This window comes from Camelina sativa, chromosome 12 (genome assembly GCF_030686135.1).
Source record: "Camelina sativa cultivar CO46 ecotype springtype chromosome 12, ASM3068613v1".
Taxonomy (NCBI): Eukaryota; Viridiplantae; Streptophyta; class Magnoliopsida; order Brassicales; family Brassicaceae; genus Camelina; species Camelina sativa.
Genome location: NC_141891.1, coordinates 31,509 through 48,678, shown reverse-complemented (window position 1 = coordinate 48,678; position 17,170 = coordinate 31,509). Strand labels below are relative to the sequence as shown.

At 37.1% G+C, this 17,170-nt stretch overlaps 2 protein-coding genes and 1 pseudogene across 9 annotated transcripts; 2 read left to right on the top strand and 1 right to left on the bottom strand.

Annotated features, from left to right (window-relative positions):
- The first annotated feature begins 1,537 nt into the window (after window positions 1-1,537).
- On the top strand, window positions 1,538-2,819 carry LOC147930064 (uncharacterized; annotated as a pseudogene).
- A 1,902-nt stretch (window positions 2,820-4,721) lies between these two features.
- Window positions 4,722-5,964, top strand: LOC104729129 (expansin-A20-like). The gene is made up of 2 exons (XM_087478724.1): window positions 4,722-5,043; window positions 5,134-5,964. The coding sequence occupies exons 1-2, from the start codon at window positions 4,905-4,907 to the stop codon at window positions 5,760-5,762; spliced, it is 768 nt and encodes a 255-aa protein (XP_087334850.1). The 5' UTR covers window positions 4,722-4,904; the 3' UTR covers window positions 5,763-5,964.
- An 86-nt stretch (window positions 5,965-6,050) lies between these two features.
- LOC104720731 (brefeldin A-inhibited guanine nucleotide-exchange protein 1) lies at window positions 6,051-13,799 on the bottom strand. Of its 8 annotated transcripts, none has more exons than XM_087478716.1 (11): window positions 12,574-13,799; window positions 12,130-12,447; window positions 11,574-11,907; window positions 11,030-11,452; window positions 10,540-10,832; window positions 9,733-10,006; window positions 8,989-9,479; window positions 8,501-8,822; window positions 7,959-8,319; window positions 7,072-7,733; window positions 6,051-6,891 (listed from the first exon to the last, which is right to left on the bottom strand). In XM_087478716.1, the coding sequence occupies exons 1-11, from the start codon at window positions 13,545-13,547 to the stop codon at window positions 6,286-6,288; spliced, it is 5,058 nt and encodes a 1,685-aa protein (XP_087334842.1). In that variant the 5' UTR covers window positions 13,548-13,799; the 3' UTR covers window positions 6,051-6,285. The 8 variants fall into 8 exon arrangements, with proteins under 8 accessions (XP_087334842.1, XP_087334843.1, XP_087334844.1 ...); XM_087478717.1 differs by having other exon boundaries at window positions 12,549-13,684; XM_087478718.1 differs by having other exon boundaries at window positions 11,574-11,917; window positions 12,574-13,684.
- Window positions 13,800-17,170: the final 3,371 nt, after the last annotated feature.

Below are 17,170 nucleotides of genomic sequence, written 5' to 3'. Positions count from 1 at the left end.
TTTTTGAATAAATTATTTAAATATGCGACAATCTGTGTTTATATAGAAGTGGGTATTTACAAAATTTAGAATTAATAATTAACTGTATATTTTCCTTAATCTCTTTTTCTATTTTTTGTAGAATCAATACCTTAAAATTAAAAATAAGTAAATTATATTATAATTTCGAATTTTATGAAAGATATATATATATATATATATAATCTCCTTATAATTATTTAAAAACTTTGTATTTTTTAAAAATTTTCTAATTTTTGATAATTATCCTTTTATATTATTATTATTTTATTGAACAAAATATTGTGTTTTTGTTGTAATCAAAAATTCCTCTTATTGGATATTAACTTGACACATGTCAAAATCTTATATTGATAACTTGACACATGTCAAAATCTTGTTAATGACTAACTTTCAAAACCGTCATACATTATTGTAATGATACATCATTGATTAGTATATTATGCAATATATATTTTTTTCAAAATGTTTTTGAGCCATCAATTTTAGTAATTAAAAAACTATGCAGAAGTGAAAGTAAAATAATTGGCTTAATGTATTTATATAGATATTTTCTAGGTGGTGATAAAAAATATATTTGTAACATAGAGTATATATAGGTGTAAAAATAATTAAATATACTTTCTAATAACATACATAAAAGATTTCTAAATAGATATAAATCAGTATATTATTACAAAAATAAAATTTATAAATAACATATTACAAATTTTAATATATTTTTGTTAAATTTAATTTAATTTATAAAATTTTAAACCCGTACATCGGGCGGGTCGTCATCTAGTATTATATATAGGAGCCTTTTTATAACAAAACCTTTTTTTTTTGGGTATTTTATTACCTAATTACGAAAATTCGTTTTCCTTTTTTTCATCAACCGTTACAAAATCTTTATCAAAAACTATAAATATATCCCTTCATCAAGTAAGGACTGTTTTGTAATATTTAATTCCATGTTTTTCTACTTGCGTACTCATCAGTCCTCACCGTAGACCAAAACATTAATGATATGATTCCTTACTTTTAAAACCACTTACGTAAGGAAACGAGAATATATTAGTAGGGGTTTTTCCATGGTTATTGGGAAAGTCAATCAGTGATATCTCTACGTCCGCCGATCTGGCCGGGTACATAGACACATCGTCGGCCGCTTCCTGGATAAGGCTGAGGAGCTCAGCGTCAAGTCCGATGGGTTTATATAAATCCACCCTTTCCAGCACACGAGAAACGCCAAGCAAATTCCTCAGCAGCTGCTTCTCATGATATGCTCCACTGAAGTACCAAACTTCCAAAATTTTCGAGTGTGTTCTCCAAGCACGGAAGAAAAATTGCAGTGGGGTTACGCCTTGAATTGGATATCCGATTTCACAGGTTTGTGCCTGTGTCTTCTCATGATATGATTCCGACGAAGTCACGGGGTTGGAAAGTCGTCTTCAGCACCAGTCTGCTCGTTTCCATATCTGCTCTACGTTGAAGCAGGTTAGCGTTATCCTGGATCATTTGAATGAAGAACTGACAGATGGTTACTGTCTTAGCAGATGCCAAACTGCAGAGAAGGTCACCAAAATTTGTTCCTAAACCAGCATGGTATTGGCTCTCCTGCCCAAAATCCAGCGACACTTCATCCATCCCTCTGTTCACGTTCTGCAAAATCTATGAGAGTCGTCATCTCCACTTCATAACCACCCGTGAAATCGGATATCCAATTCAAGGCGTAACCCCACTGCAATTTTTCTTCCGTGCTTGGAGAACACACTCGAAAATTTTGGAAGTTTGGTACTTCAGTGGAGCATATCATGAGAAGCAGCTGCTGAGGAATTTGCTTGGCGTTTCTCGTGTGCTGGAAAGGGTGGACTTATATAAACCCATCGGACTTGACGCTGAGCTCCTCAGCCTTATCCAGGAAGCGGCCGACGATGTGGCTATGTACCCGGCCAGATCGGCGGACGTAGAGATATCTCCGCACTAAAGGACGTAGAGATATCTCTGCACTATCCTCTTTATCTCGTCGTCTTGGATGGTTTTTTTTCTCTGTTTTCATATCTGATCTATATCAACTGTGATTCCGCAGAGACACCTCACCGCTCGGTGCTTCTCTAGTTGCATCTTCGAAGTTGAACCATGTGGATCTACTTTGAGAGATGGCGATGTTGGACATCTCGCTATGTACAACTACATTGAGGGAGAGATCAACTTCACGGAAAAGAAATTAAAGTGCCTATGGAGTTGGTGAAGGAGATGGGAACCATATATAGGAGCATCCCATGGTTGGGTAGCAACTTTGAAGAACGGGGTCGTGCGTCTTCAAGATGATCTAGACCCAAGTGCATCGGATACAGACCCCGAAACGCATTTCCCTTCCTCCTCTTGTAACACTGCCTCATTGCCAAACCCAAGTTGTAACCAATGTGGCCATGTCCTCTTCTTCTCTCGAAGATGAAGAGTGCATCGTGGCTGTTAAGTTCATGGGACCTCAACTCAGCTTGTGTAGGCCTGCTCAAAGAAATTGCAAGTGGACCAACATCAGAATCACAGACCCCAGCTTCTTCTCCACCCACGTAATGTACTCCAAGAGAGATGAGATGTTCTCGATCCCCGCTTCTGGAGGCAATTACACCGGATCATGGGATCGTGGGAGACACAGGCACAAACCCAAGCTGCAGATGTTTTCGTATCCAGAACATCGCGTGGTGAAGGACAGGTATGTGAAGAGTTTGGATAAGTCTTCCGTATGTTAGTTGTTTCTCTTATTCATGAAATCGCGAACTATGGCATCATAACCCTTTAACGAGCGTTCTTTGCCATCGGCTCTGTGGATAAAGCCCTTCTTATTCAACAAAAACTCGTGGACAATCATTTCCTCATCCATGAAACCTAAAAATTTGAGCCGTCCTCTTTGTTGATATCGTAATCCTCCGGCTCATCTTGTGCAACCCAAGTACAAGGTTTATCCAGAAGTTGTAGGTTAGACTAGCAGCTGTTGTTGTTTTTGAAGGGATCTTATCCATGACTTTATCTATGAACCGGTTGAAAACCTTGTTGTCCTCTCCTACTTGGTTTTCTTCCAGTTTTGCCTCTTAATTTTAATCCTCATGACATCCCAACATTATTTTAATTGTTATACTTTTTTTTTAAAGTTAAGAGACTCTTTAATATTAATTAAAATTTGTTGCCTCCAATGGTATAAACCAATATAAATTTCTGTATAATAAAAATTAATATTTTGAAAATTATAATATTTAAGTAAAATCTATTTTATTAATAATTTGAAACATTTTACATGAACTTTAATATTAACTTTCGTAGCAGTGGATAGACACCATTTATGATCATGGTGAAGCTCCTTCCACGCATGTTCAATGGTACAAATTTCCATTTTATTTTATAGATTCCCGTTTTTTGGTCTCGTAATATATTTTCTATTTTCTTCCAAACAAAAGAAAAATAAGAATACACAGATTTCTATTTTCGTTTAACGTCGTAGTAATACAATTTGCCATTTTAATAAGAAAAATTGCTCTTTTTAAGATATCACTTCTCAAAATTACCTATTTTTAAAATATTTTCATTTTTATTCTTTTTACACAATTGATATATGTTAAATTAACTTTAAATTTATTTTTTTAAAGTTTAGTTTATCTATTTTAGTATAGTTTTGAGGGAGTAGGATTTACTATTTGATGTTTAAAGCTTAAACTTCGCAATGCGCATTGAGATAACGGGTAGAAAGTGTAATCCTCCGGCTCATCTTGTGCAACCCAAGTACAAGGTTTATCCAGAAGTTGTAGGTTAGACTAGCAGCTGTTGTTGTTTTTGAAGGGATCTTATCCATGACTTTATCTATGAACCGGTTGAAAACCTTGTTGTCCTCTCCTACTTGGTTTTTTTCCAGTTTTGCCTCTTAATTTTAATCCTCATGACATCCCAACATTATTTTAATTGTTATACTTTTTTTTTTAAAGTTAAGAGACTCTTTAATATTAATTAAAATTTGTTGCCTCCAATGGTATAAACCAATATAAATTTCTGTATAATAAAAATTAATATTTTGAAAATTATAATATTTAAGTAAAATCTATTTTATTAATAATTTGAAACATTTTACATGAACTTTAATATTAACTTTCGTAGCAGTGGATAGACACCATTTATGATCATGGTGAAGCTCCTTCCACGCATGTTCAATGGTACAAATTTCCATTTTATTTTATAGATTCCCGTTTTTTGGTCTCGTAATATATTTTCTATTTTCTTCCAAACAAAAGAAAAATAAGAATACACAGATTTCTATTTTCGTTTAACGTCGTAGTAATACAATTTGCCATTTTAATAAGAAAAATTGCTCTTTTTAAGATATCACTTCTCAAAATTACCTATTTTTAAAATATTTTCATTTTTATTCTTTTTACACAATTGATATATGTTAAATTAACTTTAAATTTATTTTTTTAAAGTTTAGTTTATCTACTTTAGTATAGTTTTGATGTTTAAAGCTTAAACTTCGTTGAGATAACGGGTAGAAAGTGGGCTACCAAGTGATTTTGGCCTCAAATACGTATTGTTGTTCCTTTTTTTTTTTTTTTTTTTTTGATAATAGGTCTGAAAAATGACCGAGGAAAGTGGGCTGCCAAGTGAGTTGGGCCTGGAATACGTGTTGTTGTTCCTTTCCTTTCTTTTTGTTTTGATAATTGGTCTGAAACGGTAACTGTCAAAGTCAACACTCAACAAAACATGTCAGAGCAATCTTTTGTCGCATCCCCACCACACCCAGTCTTGAAAAGCGGAGCGGAGCCAGATGATGATCAAAAGGAACCCCAAAACCCTCTCAAACGCATCACTTTTGTCTGCCACCTGTGAGGATCCCAACAACCCTGCTTGTTGTGTTCATGGATTCTGGGCTTCAGCAACTCGCATTGTGCATCTTTATTCTCTGCCGCTTCTTTCAAGCCACCGCCGAGGACGACTGGAAGATAGCCACAGCCACGCTCTCCAGAGACAAAGACGGCTCCTCCTCCGTCGCTACTGGTTCTCTTCTCTCTCTCTTCCCCCCCCCCCCCCCCCCTATTTTTCTTTCTTCTTTCCTCATGACTAACTAGACTAAATTGGTGGTGATAGGAGGCGCTTGTGGGTATGGAGATCTGAGGCAGAGCAGCTATGGCGGGTACAGCGCAGGCCTGAGCGGGAAGCTGTTCAACAGGGGAAGCAGCTGCGGAGCTTGTCTAGAAGTGCGGTGCGTGAACCATATCCGTTGGTGCCTCCAAGGCAGCCCCTCCGTGGTGGTCACCGCCACTGATTTCTGTCCTCCCAATTCGGGTCTGTCCTCCGATTACGGAGGTTGGTGCAACTTCCCAAAGGAACACTTGGAACTATCTCATGCCGCCTTCACAGGGATAGCAGAAACCAAAGCCGAGATGATACCTATACAATACAGGAGGGTCAAGTGTGGGCGGAGAGGCGGTTTAAGATTCAGCTTGAACGGGAGCTCCCACTTCTTCCAGGTGTTGATAAGCAATGTTGGCCTCGACGGGGAAGTTGTAGGAGTGAAAGTGAAGGGCCATACAACGGCTTGGATCCCAATGGCCAGAAACTGGGGACAGAACTGGCACTCCTCTCTTGATCTCATCGGACAGTCTCTCTCTTTCGAGGTTACTCTCAGAGGCGGCAAAACCATTGCCTCTTATGATGTGGCTCCTCCTTATTGGCGCTTTGGAATGACATACCAAGGAAAGCAGTTCCACTCCTGACTCCTCCTTATCATCATCATCATCATCATCATCATCAAGCCGTGAATGATTCACTTTCGGCGGTCAAAAAACAAATTGTGGCTTTCTTATTGATTATCACTTTAGATATCATCACTTCATTTCAAGTCTAAATGACTTGCTACGAGTGGCCCATCTTTGTCTTCTCCTTTCTTTTCCTTTTAATATTATATATCTTCACAAATCCTTACTTCGACCTCATTGAGCTGTGTTTGTAATATTATATGCTCATGAGTAGCGTTAACAATCACAACTGGGAAGAAGAAAATATGCAGTGCAGAAAATTTTCACCATCCTTTTCTTAGTTTCTATAACAGTAATTAATTACTCTATATCAGCACAAGCAATCAACCGCACAAAACCTGTTAATCTCACATTCTTTCGTCAATACTCATTAGACACGAGAAGAAAAAACGAAAGAAGAAAAGAGTGATTTGTGTCTGCTCGTAACCTATCCTTTAGGTGCTCGAATGTCAAACTTCAATGCACTTACAACCATCCTATTCTATTCACCCATCATTGGACCCATACATGTATGGAACACGGTGCTTAAGACTTGTGGGACTTGTGAAGAGCTGTGCTCACTCCGCACAAGCTCCACCAACAATGGGAAGAAAGTTGGTGCATACCTCTTGAATGAATCTCTTTTCAGTTCCCTCAGTGCCTTCAGCACTGCAACCACTAGTGGAGATCTTGCTGCTGCTTCTTCCTTCGATGTTGCTCCCATGGGTAGAATCCAGTTTTTAGGCTGCCTGGTTTCTTCCAACTCTGAACCCTGAAACAAAGTGCACTTTAGGTACATCTTCAGTAATTGCACACACACTGTAATCAGTTGAGACTCTATGTTTAGCTCCAAGGACACTCCTGGGTTGTATGTCAGTAGGTCTTGAAGAATGTCCAGGTAGTTCTGGTGAGTGTCATTTTCGAAATGAAGCATGGGAGGTTCAGAGAGCTCCAAGATAGAGCATGCTCTCCTCATTTTCTTTTGCAGTATCAAATCAGAATTTAGCTGGTGGGCATGTGATGAGATTGATGAAAGTATCTCCAGGATAACAGTGACGTGAGATGCCAATAATGACCGCTGATTATTTTGGTAGAGATCAGTCACTACCTGAGAACAGGAGAAAGAGTAGTGAGAGAGGGTAAGAGAGATCATTATTCTGGAGCAAGGCAAAGGTAAAGCATACAACATTTCTAAATTCATTTTCGTATGGGATTTTTAAAGAACAATTTGTTGGTATTAGTCAAACCTTGGCAATTCATCATCTATAGTACAACATTTTGTACATACCTGAACAACCTGCAACTGGACGGTGATGTGACTCTTTGTTCTTGCAACAACATAAGACATAGTTTGCAGGCTGTCCTCGTCCACGTCATCTTCGTTACTAAAGTCCTGATCAGACAACGTTTCCTCATCTGGAACATCATCCATGGTTCTCAGTGTTTTCATGAAACTAGACAATGTCAATGAAGCAGCTTCTTTCACAGCCAAAAAAATCTCCTTCCACTCATCTTTCGAGAAACTGCCACCCAATTCGTCTGCCAACCGCAGCAACGCGCCAACTCCAGCTACTGTAGGACCCTGAGCTGGACTTCTTATAAAACTAGCAAGTAAGGACACTACACTTGATAGTTGAGACCTTATGACAGTAAAAAAGCTGACAAATAGGTCTACCAGAGACTGTGCCGCCATAGCTGAAGTCTCAGCATCCCAAGAAACTCCACTAGGATGTGGAGAAAATGTAGAGGGGAATGAACTGTGTTCGTCTTTAGAAAGCAGATCATTCTCGCCCCACACGCTATTAAATATAGGATAAATAACAGAACTGAAAACACCAATCCAGAATGTTCGTGAGAAAATATGACCATGATCCTTTAAAATATTAAAGAGCACTTCCAGGGAGCTTTTACGGATTGCTGGTCTGGAATCAGCAGTTAGCTTAGACAATCCTGTAACAAAAATAAATTTTGATTAGAATGCAGGGAACTGTCCTTTCCTAACCTCGCAGCAAAACAAATTCAATCACTTGGACGAATTAGCAATGGAATATGTGAATTCGAAATATGTAAGATCCCCATAATATGTTTTTTTCTTTTATTTGAGACGAAAGCCCATAATATGTTTATGCATTAAAATCAAGGTATTATTTACAGATTAAAAATATGACAGATTACCTGTGAGTAAAGGAACCCAATATGATATGTTTTCATCTGCATCCATAAAATTTTGGGTATCTGGTGCATGGTCATCAGTTACTGGAGTACCGGGACTGCTGGACCTACCCTTCTCATTCCACACAAGGCCTCCTTCTGCAAGTTTTAGGGCACAAAATCGTAGAAATGCAATAGCATTCAGGCTAACATCGCTGGTGAATTTGCTGTTTGTGAAAGTTATGAGGCATCTAACACAATCAGTAAAGGTTGTTGCCTCCGTCTCTGTGATATATGAAAAATACTCTCGGACAATTTTTTCCATTGTCTCAAAGGCCAGCAACACAATGTTCTTCCTTTCATCAGCTGCTGCGGTTGTGAAAACCTGAAAGGAAAATGGCTACTCAGTAAAACAAGTCGACAACTAGAGCATGTCTTATAAGAAAATGAAAAAAGAGCAGATGAACTACTAAGCATAGTATCTTCGGTTGAACGTTTTTCCTCTTAACCTGAAGCTTAATCATATATATTCACATACAGGCGGATGCTAGGAAAACATTATGTACCTTGAAAACACTTTTCCACCCTGATTTTACATTACTGACACGGCTGAGTACCATTTGAGAAATGCACCGAACTATTAGTTCTCTTATTTCAGCAGAACTGCTTTTTTGCATAACAATGACAAATGGTCGAAGAAATTCATTCTGGAAGTTGTAGTTAGCCAGCTCCTCACGTTCCAAGAACTTCATAGAAAGTTGTCGTAGTGAATCCATAACGAATATTGCAACAGAGAGATTCTCCGACAAGCCAACAGATACAAAAAAATCTGACAGGATGCTCCATATGCGAGACCAGACTAGCCTGATGCGGTTCATGTTGTAGTGGCTGTACAACAAAAAAAGAGATATGTAAATTTGTGAGTTGACATCTTACTAGACTCTCATGGTGCTACCTTGATATCCAATTCAGTAAGCCAAGAAGAGATGTATTCAGTATGTTCATTTCTCATTCTATGAGTTCTAAAGAGAGTATCAAAAGAAGAAACTCTTACGCGATCTCAACTAATTTTGTGAGGCTAAATACTCGAGGATCCGTAGGAGACTGTAGTTCTGACATAGAGACTTTGCATAGAGCTTTAACAAATGCTACTATGGCTTCAGTCTTCAACCGCTGGCTATGAGCATATACATTATTCAACTGAAAACTCCCGATCTGGTCAAGCAAATTCAAGTTTGCAATGAAGTTATTGATCTGGTCCTGCTTCACAAGCCCTGGAATATTTGGTCCAATTGCACTGCTATCATATGTGCCCCCTCGAACAACAGCCATCATCACCGGATTCTGGAGGGCTCCTTTTTTCTTCAAGTTAGGAAACCCCAAGGCTTTCTTCTCTTCCGTCTCGGATGAAGAGAAATAAGATGCATCACTTGGAGCACCCTCGCCCAATAATTGCAAGTGCTCTATTCTAGAAAGACAAGTCAAAATATGCTCCCAAGCATCTTGCAAGTGATTACCATCTTCAATGGCAATTGATATGATGGCCTGAACAACAAAATAAGCAATAATGAAGTTATGAAGAGGTCAATTCACGCATGCTTCTCTCCATAGAGGGAAGGAGAACTTTACAGTAGAGAAAAATACATTAAAAAGCCGTTGAAACATAAAACTAAAACACATGATATTAAGGTTAGTATGCCTTAAAATGCTTCATCTCTCTGTTCTTATACCTTGAAAACCGGATGTGAGGACAGCAAATACAGAAAGAAACAACTGATTTTCATAAGAAGAAACTTACTTTAACAGCATCGACATTCTTTTGCTTCATATCTCCTGCACAATGGAGATTTGTGAACTTGGCCATGGAAGTGACAAATGCATCTCTTTGCGTTTGCATACCCATAACTGCTGTAATATGAACGGCGTACCGAAAGCCTCGTAAGCATTCAACTGCAGCAAGCCTGTCATCACTCTGATCAAGTGTCACGCTGAATGCGGCAAGCATTGGTCCCCATGAAACTTCAACCATAAAACGCAATATTGCAACGTCTGTAACGACATGGTAAGCTGATCTACAAAAGAGGAAAAAAAATCCAATTCATGAGATTCATGTTAGGACTTCAGATCCTAACATTCGTCCACGTATTTGTCAACCCTAATCCTTTTAGAAAGATAGTTTCTCAGGCAAAAACAATTTCAGAGACAAAAATGAACTAGGGAAACTAAAGGGTACGTATTGTTTATCCACGTTAAAGGAAAACCTGGTTTCAGCTTAGTTCGCTAATTTTGCAGGTAGGTAGTTTCTCAGGTAAACACAATTTCAGAGACAAAAATGAACAAGGGAAAGTAAAGGGTAAGTATTTCATCAACGTGTTCATCAACGTTAAAGGAAAACCTGGTTTCAGCTTAGTTCGCTAATTGTGCAGGTAACCTGACTCGCTCAGCAGCATCATAGTAAGAACAATCACTCAATAAAAACCTTCATTTGAATACAATTTTCTAATCACTACTACGTAGTGCTATCGTCTCCTGCCACTCTCTCCAAAGAATAAGAGCCTAAGCACCTCATTTCACAGTAGACTCTAAATAAGATAAATGAGCTTACTCTGATTTTCCAGACTTCGACCTGAACTTTTCTTGAATATGCTTTATAAGAAGACCATTAGCTCCGACTGCCTTTTCTTCTGTCTGTGTCCAATAAACCAGATTGAGTATACCGTCCAGACCCAGTAGTTTATTCAAGCCATTGGACTGCCTGCTTTCTGGGGCAGAAGAATCAGAACTCATCTTTATTTCATTTATGACAACTTGGTCATAAAGCGCACCAAGGTACTCCTCTGGTAGATCTTTGCCATCATCAATGCCTCGGTTATTTCTGATAAAATCAGCCTTGGTCATCTGATTGTCATAAACAAAAAAGGAGACGTAAAAACACACTGTAAATACTGTATACCAAACAAAGCAATCTCCAATACAGAATATTTTAATGACAATTTCTGAGAACGTAAGTAACCAGAAAAGTTAACTCATGCAGATGCAGTCCAAAAGCAAACCTATCATGGATTGAATAAATTGTGACAGCCAAGAAAACAAACCTTCTCTTTAACCATGATATTGTGGGCATCAGTGTTAAGCATTATCACAGAGTATGCAAGAACATATGCTGTGTCAGCACTGCTGAATGAATTTGGATTGCATTTGCAAAAGCGTTCAGCAAACTTTTCCATTATGCGGTCAATTTTCTGCGCTTCCCCAGGAAGCCTGAACCCCCTTAAGAAAAACCTAATTGCCTCACCAAAATTCATCTCCTTGAAATCAAACGAGTCCACATAGGCATGCATAACTTTCATTGGAAACTCCTCTCTTTCACCCAAATAATCACCAATCATGGTAGCATTCAAGCCTGTCGTATTTCTCAGGAACGACACCACCTCATCTGGGGAGTTGCCAACCTTTTTACAGCTTATAAGAAACTCAATACCCTTTGACGGCTTTCTATTGAATAGAGTGATGCCTTTCTGCACATAAACCAAGAAGGATGATAAATAAAACTAACCTCACCGAAGAGAAAAATAATTATACTAATATCACTGTATGGGACGGACAATCTTTTAGTTCGTTTATGATGCAACATCAGACCTGGAGTTCAATTTTGTATGCCCTCCTTTGTTCAAGAGTTGCAGCGTCTGATGACTCTGAACTCAAATCTGGGTGAAAGTCATGATCTGTAGTTGTCCCGTCTTCTTCATTTGGGCTAGAATGATTGTCTACAGGTGCTTCATTTTCTAAGCTCTTAGGCAGAAGTGATTCGCTCATGCTCAATTGTTGGTCCATCCATGTTCCCATTGCCTTAATAATGCTAACCAAGCACTTCACTGATTCATGCCGAAAAGTAATATCCTGGACTGGGGACAAAGTTGTCGACGAACCAGGAGGAGGCCCTAAAGCAGTTTTTAGAAGACCGTTGACAATCCTGCAAACATCTGATAGAATTATAAGAGCTTAATACATTTTACTAAAGTACAAGACCACTAATGGAATACAGATATGAACCGTGTAGGCTACTCTGGTGCCCAATCTGATCTATAAAAACTTTTCAGCAAAGAATTGTAATCTGACAACATCTGGAACGCTATTCTGGAAACAGAATCCAAAAACTATCTTGGGGAGGTACAAAATAAGAAATTGCAAATACCTTTCGAAGATGTTTGGTGACTCCACATCACAGTCAAAGTTGACAAATATGTCAACTATTAGGTTTGGCTCGTGGCAAATGTTCTCAAGTAAGCTGAGCACGGTCATTTTCTGCAGGAAACTTGGCTGAAGAACATTTTCAAGAACACGGAGGACAAGCATGGGGAAGAATATGCCTACTTCTGATTTCAAACCCGATCTATATTTCCGTAGCAAGGTGGTGAAGATAGCACATTGAAGTTGAAAAATAGACATAACCGAGAGTGCGCTATTCTTTAACAAAGACAAGCAAAGGAACTGCTTAATGGCATTGAGAAACCTGCATATTTTGGGGGGGGGGGAGGGAGAGTTAGGTCTTGGACTCCATGTAATACTACTGAGAGACGAATAGCAAATGCTGCATTAGATAGGGAATGTAACCTGCGAAATGAAAGATAAAACTTGCCTTTCGTCAGAACGCCAGATCGGGCCACCGTTATCAATGACGACTTTGAGCAACTCGAGAGACAAAGTCTTGCCTCTAACAAGAATCTGATCGTCGGTGTTCTCTTGTGACGAGAACTTCATAGACAGCTTACACAGATTTTTAAAGAGAAGGAATCCGTCTTCCCTGATCTTGCTAGTTGAAGCACCATCATCCTCCTCCTCCTCTGGGCCCTGCAAGACTAGCAGGAAATCCGGAGGAGGATCTGCTTCCCCGGCCGTAATAACGTCGTTGATGAAACCCTGACAAATATGAACAGAGTTGCCTTCGTTGACATTCTTATCCGTGATGGCAAGCAAGTCGTTGACATTAACTGTTTTGAGTGACGCATCCATAGAATTCGCCTCGGATCTGGTGAAGACGATGAGCATGATCTGAGCCAACACAGATTTAGCGCAGATCTGGTTGGTCCCGTTAAATCCGCCGAGATACACATTGTAGCAAGTCCTGACTAGATGGAGCAAACAATCGCCACGGATCAGGATGCGAGGAGATCTGACGGCGGCGAGGAGGACGCGAAGGACCGCCAGCTCAATTGACTCCTCGCCGATGCCGCAAACCTTGCAGATCGCGTGGATGAGCTTGTAGAGAAGGGAATCAGGAGAAGATGAGCAGACCTCGCCCCGGAGGAGGGAGAGGGAGAAGAGCTTGAAAGAGCAATCGAGAGCAGGTTCAATAACCTTGGCGTAGCCGGTATCAAGAGAGAGAAGGAGTGGCTGAAGGACGGCATCTGAATCGGAGGTGGAGAGACCGAAGAGAGGCGATGAAGGATCGGGAGAATCGGAGAGAGTCTCCAACTTGTCGAGGACAGACTTACAGGCGGAAACGAGGAAGGTGTGCTTGCGCCACGCGGCATTTTTTATGATCTTGTCCAAAGATGGCCCAATCACACGGCCGCATCTGGTGGCGCCACCAAGGTTCTGCGACGACGACATCACCGACGGATCTAACACACATTCGAATTCACGGCGGCGATTCAGAATGAAATAGGCAAACCCAGAAAGCACCCCGCCACTTGTACTGTATTTTTTTTCTTTTCGCGGCGTTGGCACAACGAAACGCTGCGTTTCTTAACTTTTAACGTTTTTGTATATTGTTTAATACTACTAGCAATTGATCCGCGCTACGCGCGGTAGTTAGATTAAGGTGTATTCTTGGATTTGTTGTGTATATTATTTTTTTGGTTACGTAAATTCATCTTTACATTTGTTTTTGTATTTGATTTTGGTTGCTTATGTTGTTTTGTTAGATATTTTTATAAAAATAGGTTTTACAGTAAGTATAATTTAGTTTGCTGTTTATTTTTTTAAAATTGAGATCATTTTGTGTGTTTTTAATGCTTTTAAAAAAAATTATAATTAGAAGTTAACATTGTGTAGTTGAAGTTGTTGTTTGGCTGTAGTTGTTAGTTGTAATTATTTATTATTAATTTGTCATTTTGTTGTTGGATTGTTATTTAATATTTTCGTATGTATTTTGTAAACTGTTGGAGTAGTTTTTTGGTCAATGTTTTAGTGTTTGGAGTGAAAAAGGTTGTCGATTTTATTAAGGAAAATAAATAAAACCAATAACTTACATTTCTTTTTTTTTTTTGGGCTATTTTTCTTTGTTTGAGTCGGACCCAGAGAATTTCTCTGTAAGGCTTATAATATGTTGGTCTATTTGATCATTATTTGTATGTTATTGAGTTGGGAATGGATTTGTTTTTTTCAAAATTTGATGTCCTCGTGAACAGATAGGAGAAGAGCAATGTTTGCGATCTCGAGGACAGTATGAGTATTAAACTTATTTCTTTGCTGCTCGTAATCATTTTTTCAGTCATCCCTTTCGTAATCGTTTTCCCTTGAATATTCATTTTTTTGGGGTTTGCGTATTTGGTTGATTCCCGCTCGCTTCGCATCTGTAGGGAATATTTGGTTATCTCCCTATTGATTTCGTTAAAGGTAAATGTGAATTGGGTTGCAAATTTGTTTATATGAAAATGTGATGGCTTCCTTAGATTTTCTAATTAAGTTGTGAGTTGTTTTTGTGTTCTTAGTTGTAATTTTTTTGTCCGTTTGTCCTCTGAGTGATTTTTTCGATTCGATGTGAGTTGTGTTTTGAGAAAAATCAATTTTCTTGTTTATCTTGCTGTAATTTTATAAAGTCCGCGTTGTTTTTTTGTTGGCTCGGTTTTATTTTTCATATAATTTAGTGTTACGGTTATCTGATTGTGGCATTCGTATTTCTAAATCTCTTTAGTTTATTAAAGGTGTGTTCATCTCTTTGCTTCTTTGTCTTTGGTGATTGATTTGTGAAGTGCTGCCAATGGTTGGTGTGAAGCGTATTGAAAAGGGGGAATATGTTAGCTTAAAATGAGAGTTGCTTCTTCTGACTTCAAAGTCGAACACAATATATATTGCCCCATCACGTAGCGAGTTTTCGAATTTTGAAAGGTGGGTCACATTGATCGACCCTTGGATGACACAACTCTAGAGAAAAACTTCAAATTAGATAGAGTTGTAAAAAACGAATAAATGAAAAGTCTAGTTAAGATGGAAACAACCTTCTCATCAATGAGTATGAAGTCAACGCCCATGAGTTGGCCTCCTTTTTTGACATTGCGATCAGGCCAGTGACGAAGCATTCTTCCGACGATCTGTTGGTGAAGGCGCCCAACTTTGAGATTTTTGAATGAAACGGCAGGGGAATCCATGTTAGTGAAGGGAAATTAATTAAAGAGACGAAGAAAAATATATGAGGTATGAAATTGGAGGAGAAGACTTTATATACGACTTACACCAATTAAAGATAGAGTAGTGGGTCTTGAATTGAAAGAGCGAGCATTGAACGAAATGAATTACAGTAATAGAGAAAAACGTTACAATAGAGAGGGAAGACAACGAACGGGTGTGGAGGTGTGGAGAACATTTATTTCAAAGATAACCATTAGGTGAACCGGGATGAAAGAATGAGAAGGGCAGGGACGCTTTAGGTCCACAACGGACGACGGCGCTGTGGAATATCGTGGCGAGGGGTTTTATTCCGCCAGCCAAAAAAACATGACTTAGTGGATAATGTCGCAAAATTGGAAAAATGAATCGGGCTTTTACAGAAATGTGATAGAAATAAATAATAACTCCTTAGTAGATAATGTCAAAAATATGGGCTTATTTAAAAAATATGGACTTATTAAAAAGAAGGGTATGTTGAGGTGGCAGCACCAGGAATGAGAAAACTGCACTTTATATATATAGATGTATAAATTATAACCCTTATATTTATTATTTATAATTTATATTATCTCTTCTTCAATAAAAATCCTACAAATTACAAATTTTCCGTTTATCTAAATAATTTGAATATCAGTATTCAACATTCAACGTTATACAATAATCTAACTAAAAATTTTTATAATGATTATACCATATAAAACTTAAATCAACTTTAAATAAATAATTTTATTAACTTTTATTTATTATTTTTTCATTTTTAGATAAATTATATATTTGTACCATATACTTTCAAACTATTATATTATTTTAAAATAATTTTGTAATCTACAATTTAAAATATTAAATAGAACTTAACTTAAAAAAAAAAAAACATCTTTCCTCTGCAACATCAAAAAGATATGAAAAAGTTATAAGTTTATAATTTAGTTGCATGAAAAAATATTTCAAATGATTATATAAAATAAGAATCATTTCTTTAGTTAACTAAAATACTAATATACTAGGAGATATCCCGTGCTTAAAGCACATGTCAACATTTTTAAAAAAAATTATAATATAATAATAAAAATTATTGTTATATTTCTTTATATTGTTTGTTTGTTGTATTTGCATCAATAATTGTGAAATATGAAGTAGTAATTCTGATATTATAATTGTGAGCAAATAAAATTTATTAATTTATCAACTATATAAGTTTAGTTTTACCAATCCGTCAATGTGGAAATTAAAACAAACAACTTTTTTCCATAGATTGAGTAATATATCTTTTACATTACAAAAAAGAGTAATATATCTTTGCTTAAAAAAATTCAAATCACAACATATGCAGAAAAAATTCTGCATATTTATTAATCATAAGTATTATATGAAAATTTCAAACAATTTGTAAATAAAATAAAAGAAAGATGATAGAGGAATCATAATTTGAAATCTTATTAAAATCTTTGAACTCTAGTTTTTTTTTTTTTGACAACCTTTGAACTCTAGTTATAAAATAATTTTATTATATAGTTGGATATAAAATCTTAATTTTGAAATTCTGATTGGTTTATATTTTTAAAATATTTAGTAATTTTCGTCAATAATTTTATTAGAAAGAGAAAATAATTTTTTAAAACTAATAATTATCTGTATTTTGAAAAAAATCTTAGCTGTTAATTTTTTTTTTCAAACACAAATTAGTTTTTGAATAGATTTTTTTTACCTCTTAGTGTTTTCTGTTTTTTTAATTAATAATATTTAATTAATTAATTAATTAATCTTAATTAAAAATTTTTAATGGCAATTGAATGTAATTATTTACACATTTAAGGTTAGTTTCATATTTGTACTTCTCAATTAAT

Excerpts from the sequence above, each read along its gene's own strand:
- LOC104729129 (XM_087478724.1), top strand. The coding sequence starts at position 4,905 with ATGGATTCTGGGCTTCAGCAACTCGCATTGTGCATCTTTATTCTCTGC. Across the intron at positions 5,044-5,133 it reads CTCCTCCTCCGTCGCTACTG|GAGGCGCTTGTGGGTATGGA; the intron begins GTTCTCTTCTCT and ends TGGTGGTGATAG.
- LOC104720731 (XM_087478716.1), bottom strand. The coding sequence starts at position 13,547 with ATGTCGTCGTCGCAGAACCTTGGTGGCGCCACCAGATGCGGCCGTGTG. Across the intron at positions 11,453-11,573 it reads CATACAAAATTGAACTCCAG|AAAGGCATCACTCTATTCAA; the intron begins GTCTGATGTTGC and ends GTTTATGTGCAG. Across the intron at positions 8,823-8,988 it reads ACAAAATTAGTTGAGATCGC|CCACTACAACATGAACCGCA; the intron begins GTAAGAGTTTCT and ends TTTGTTGTACAG.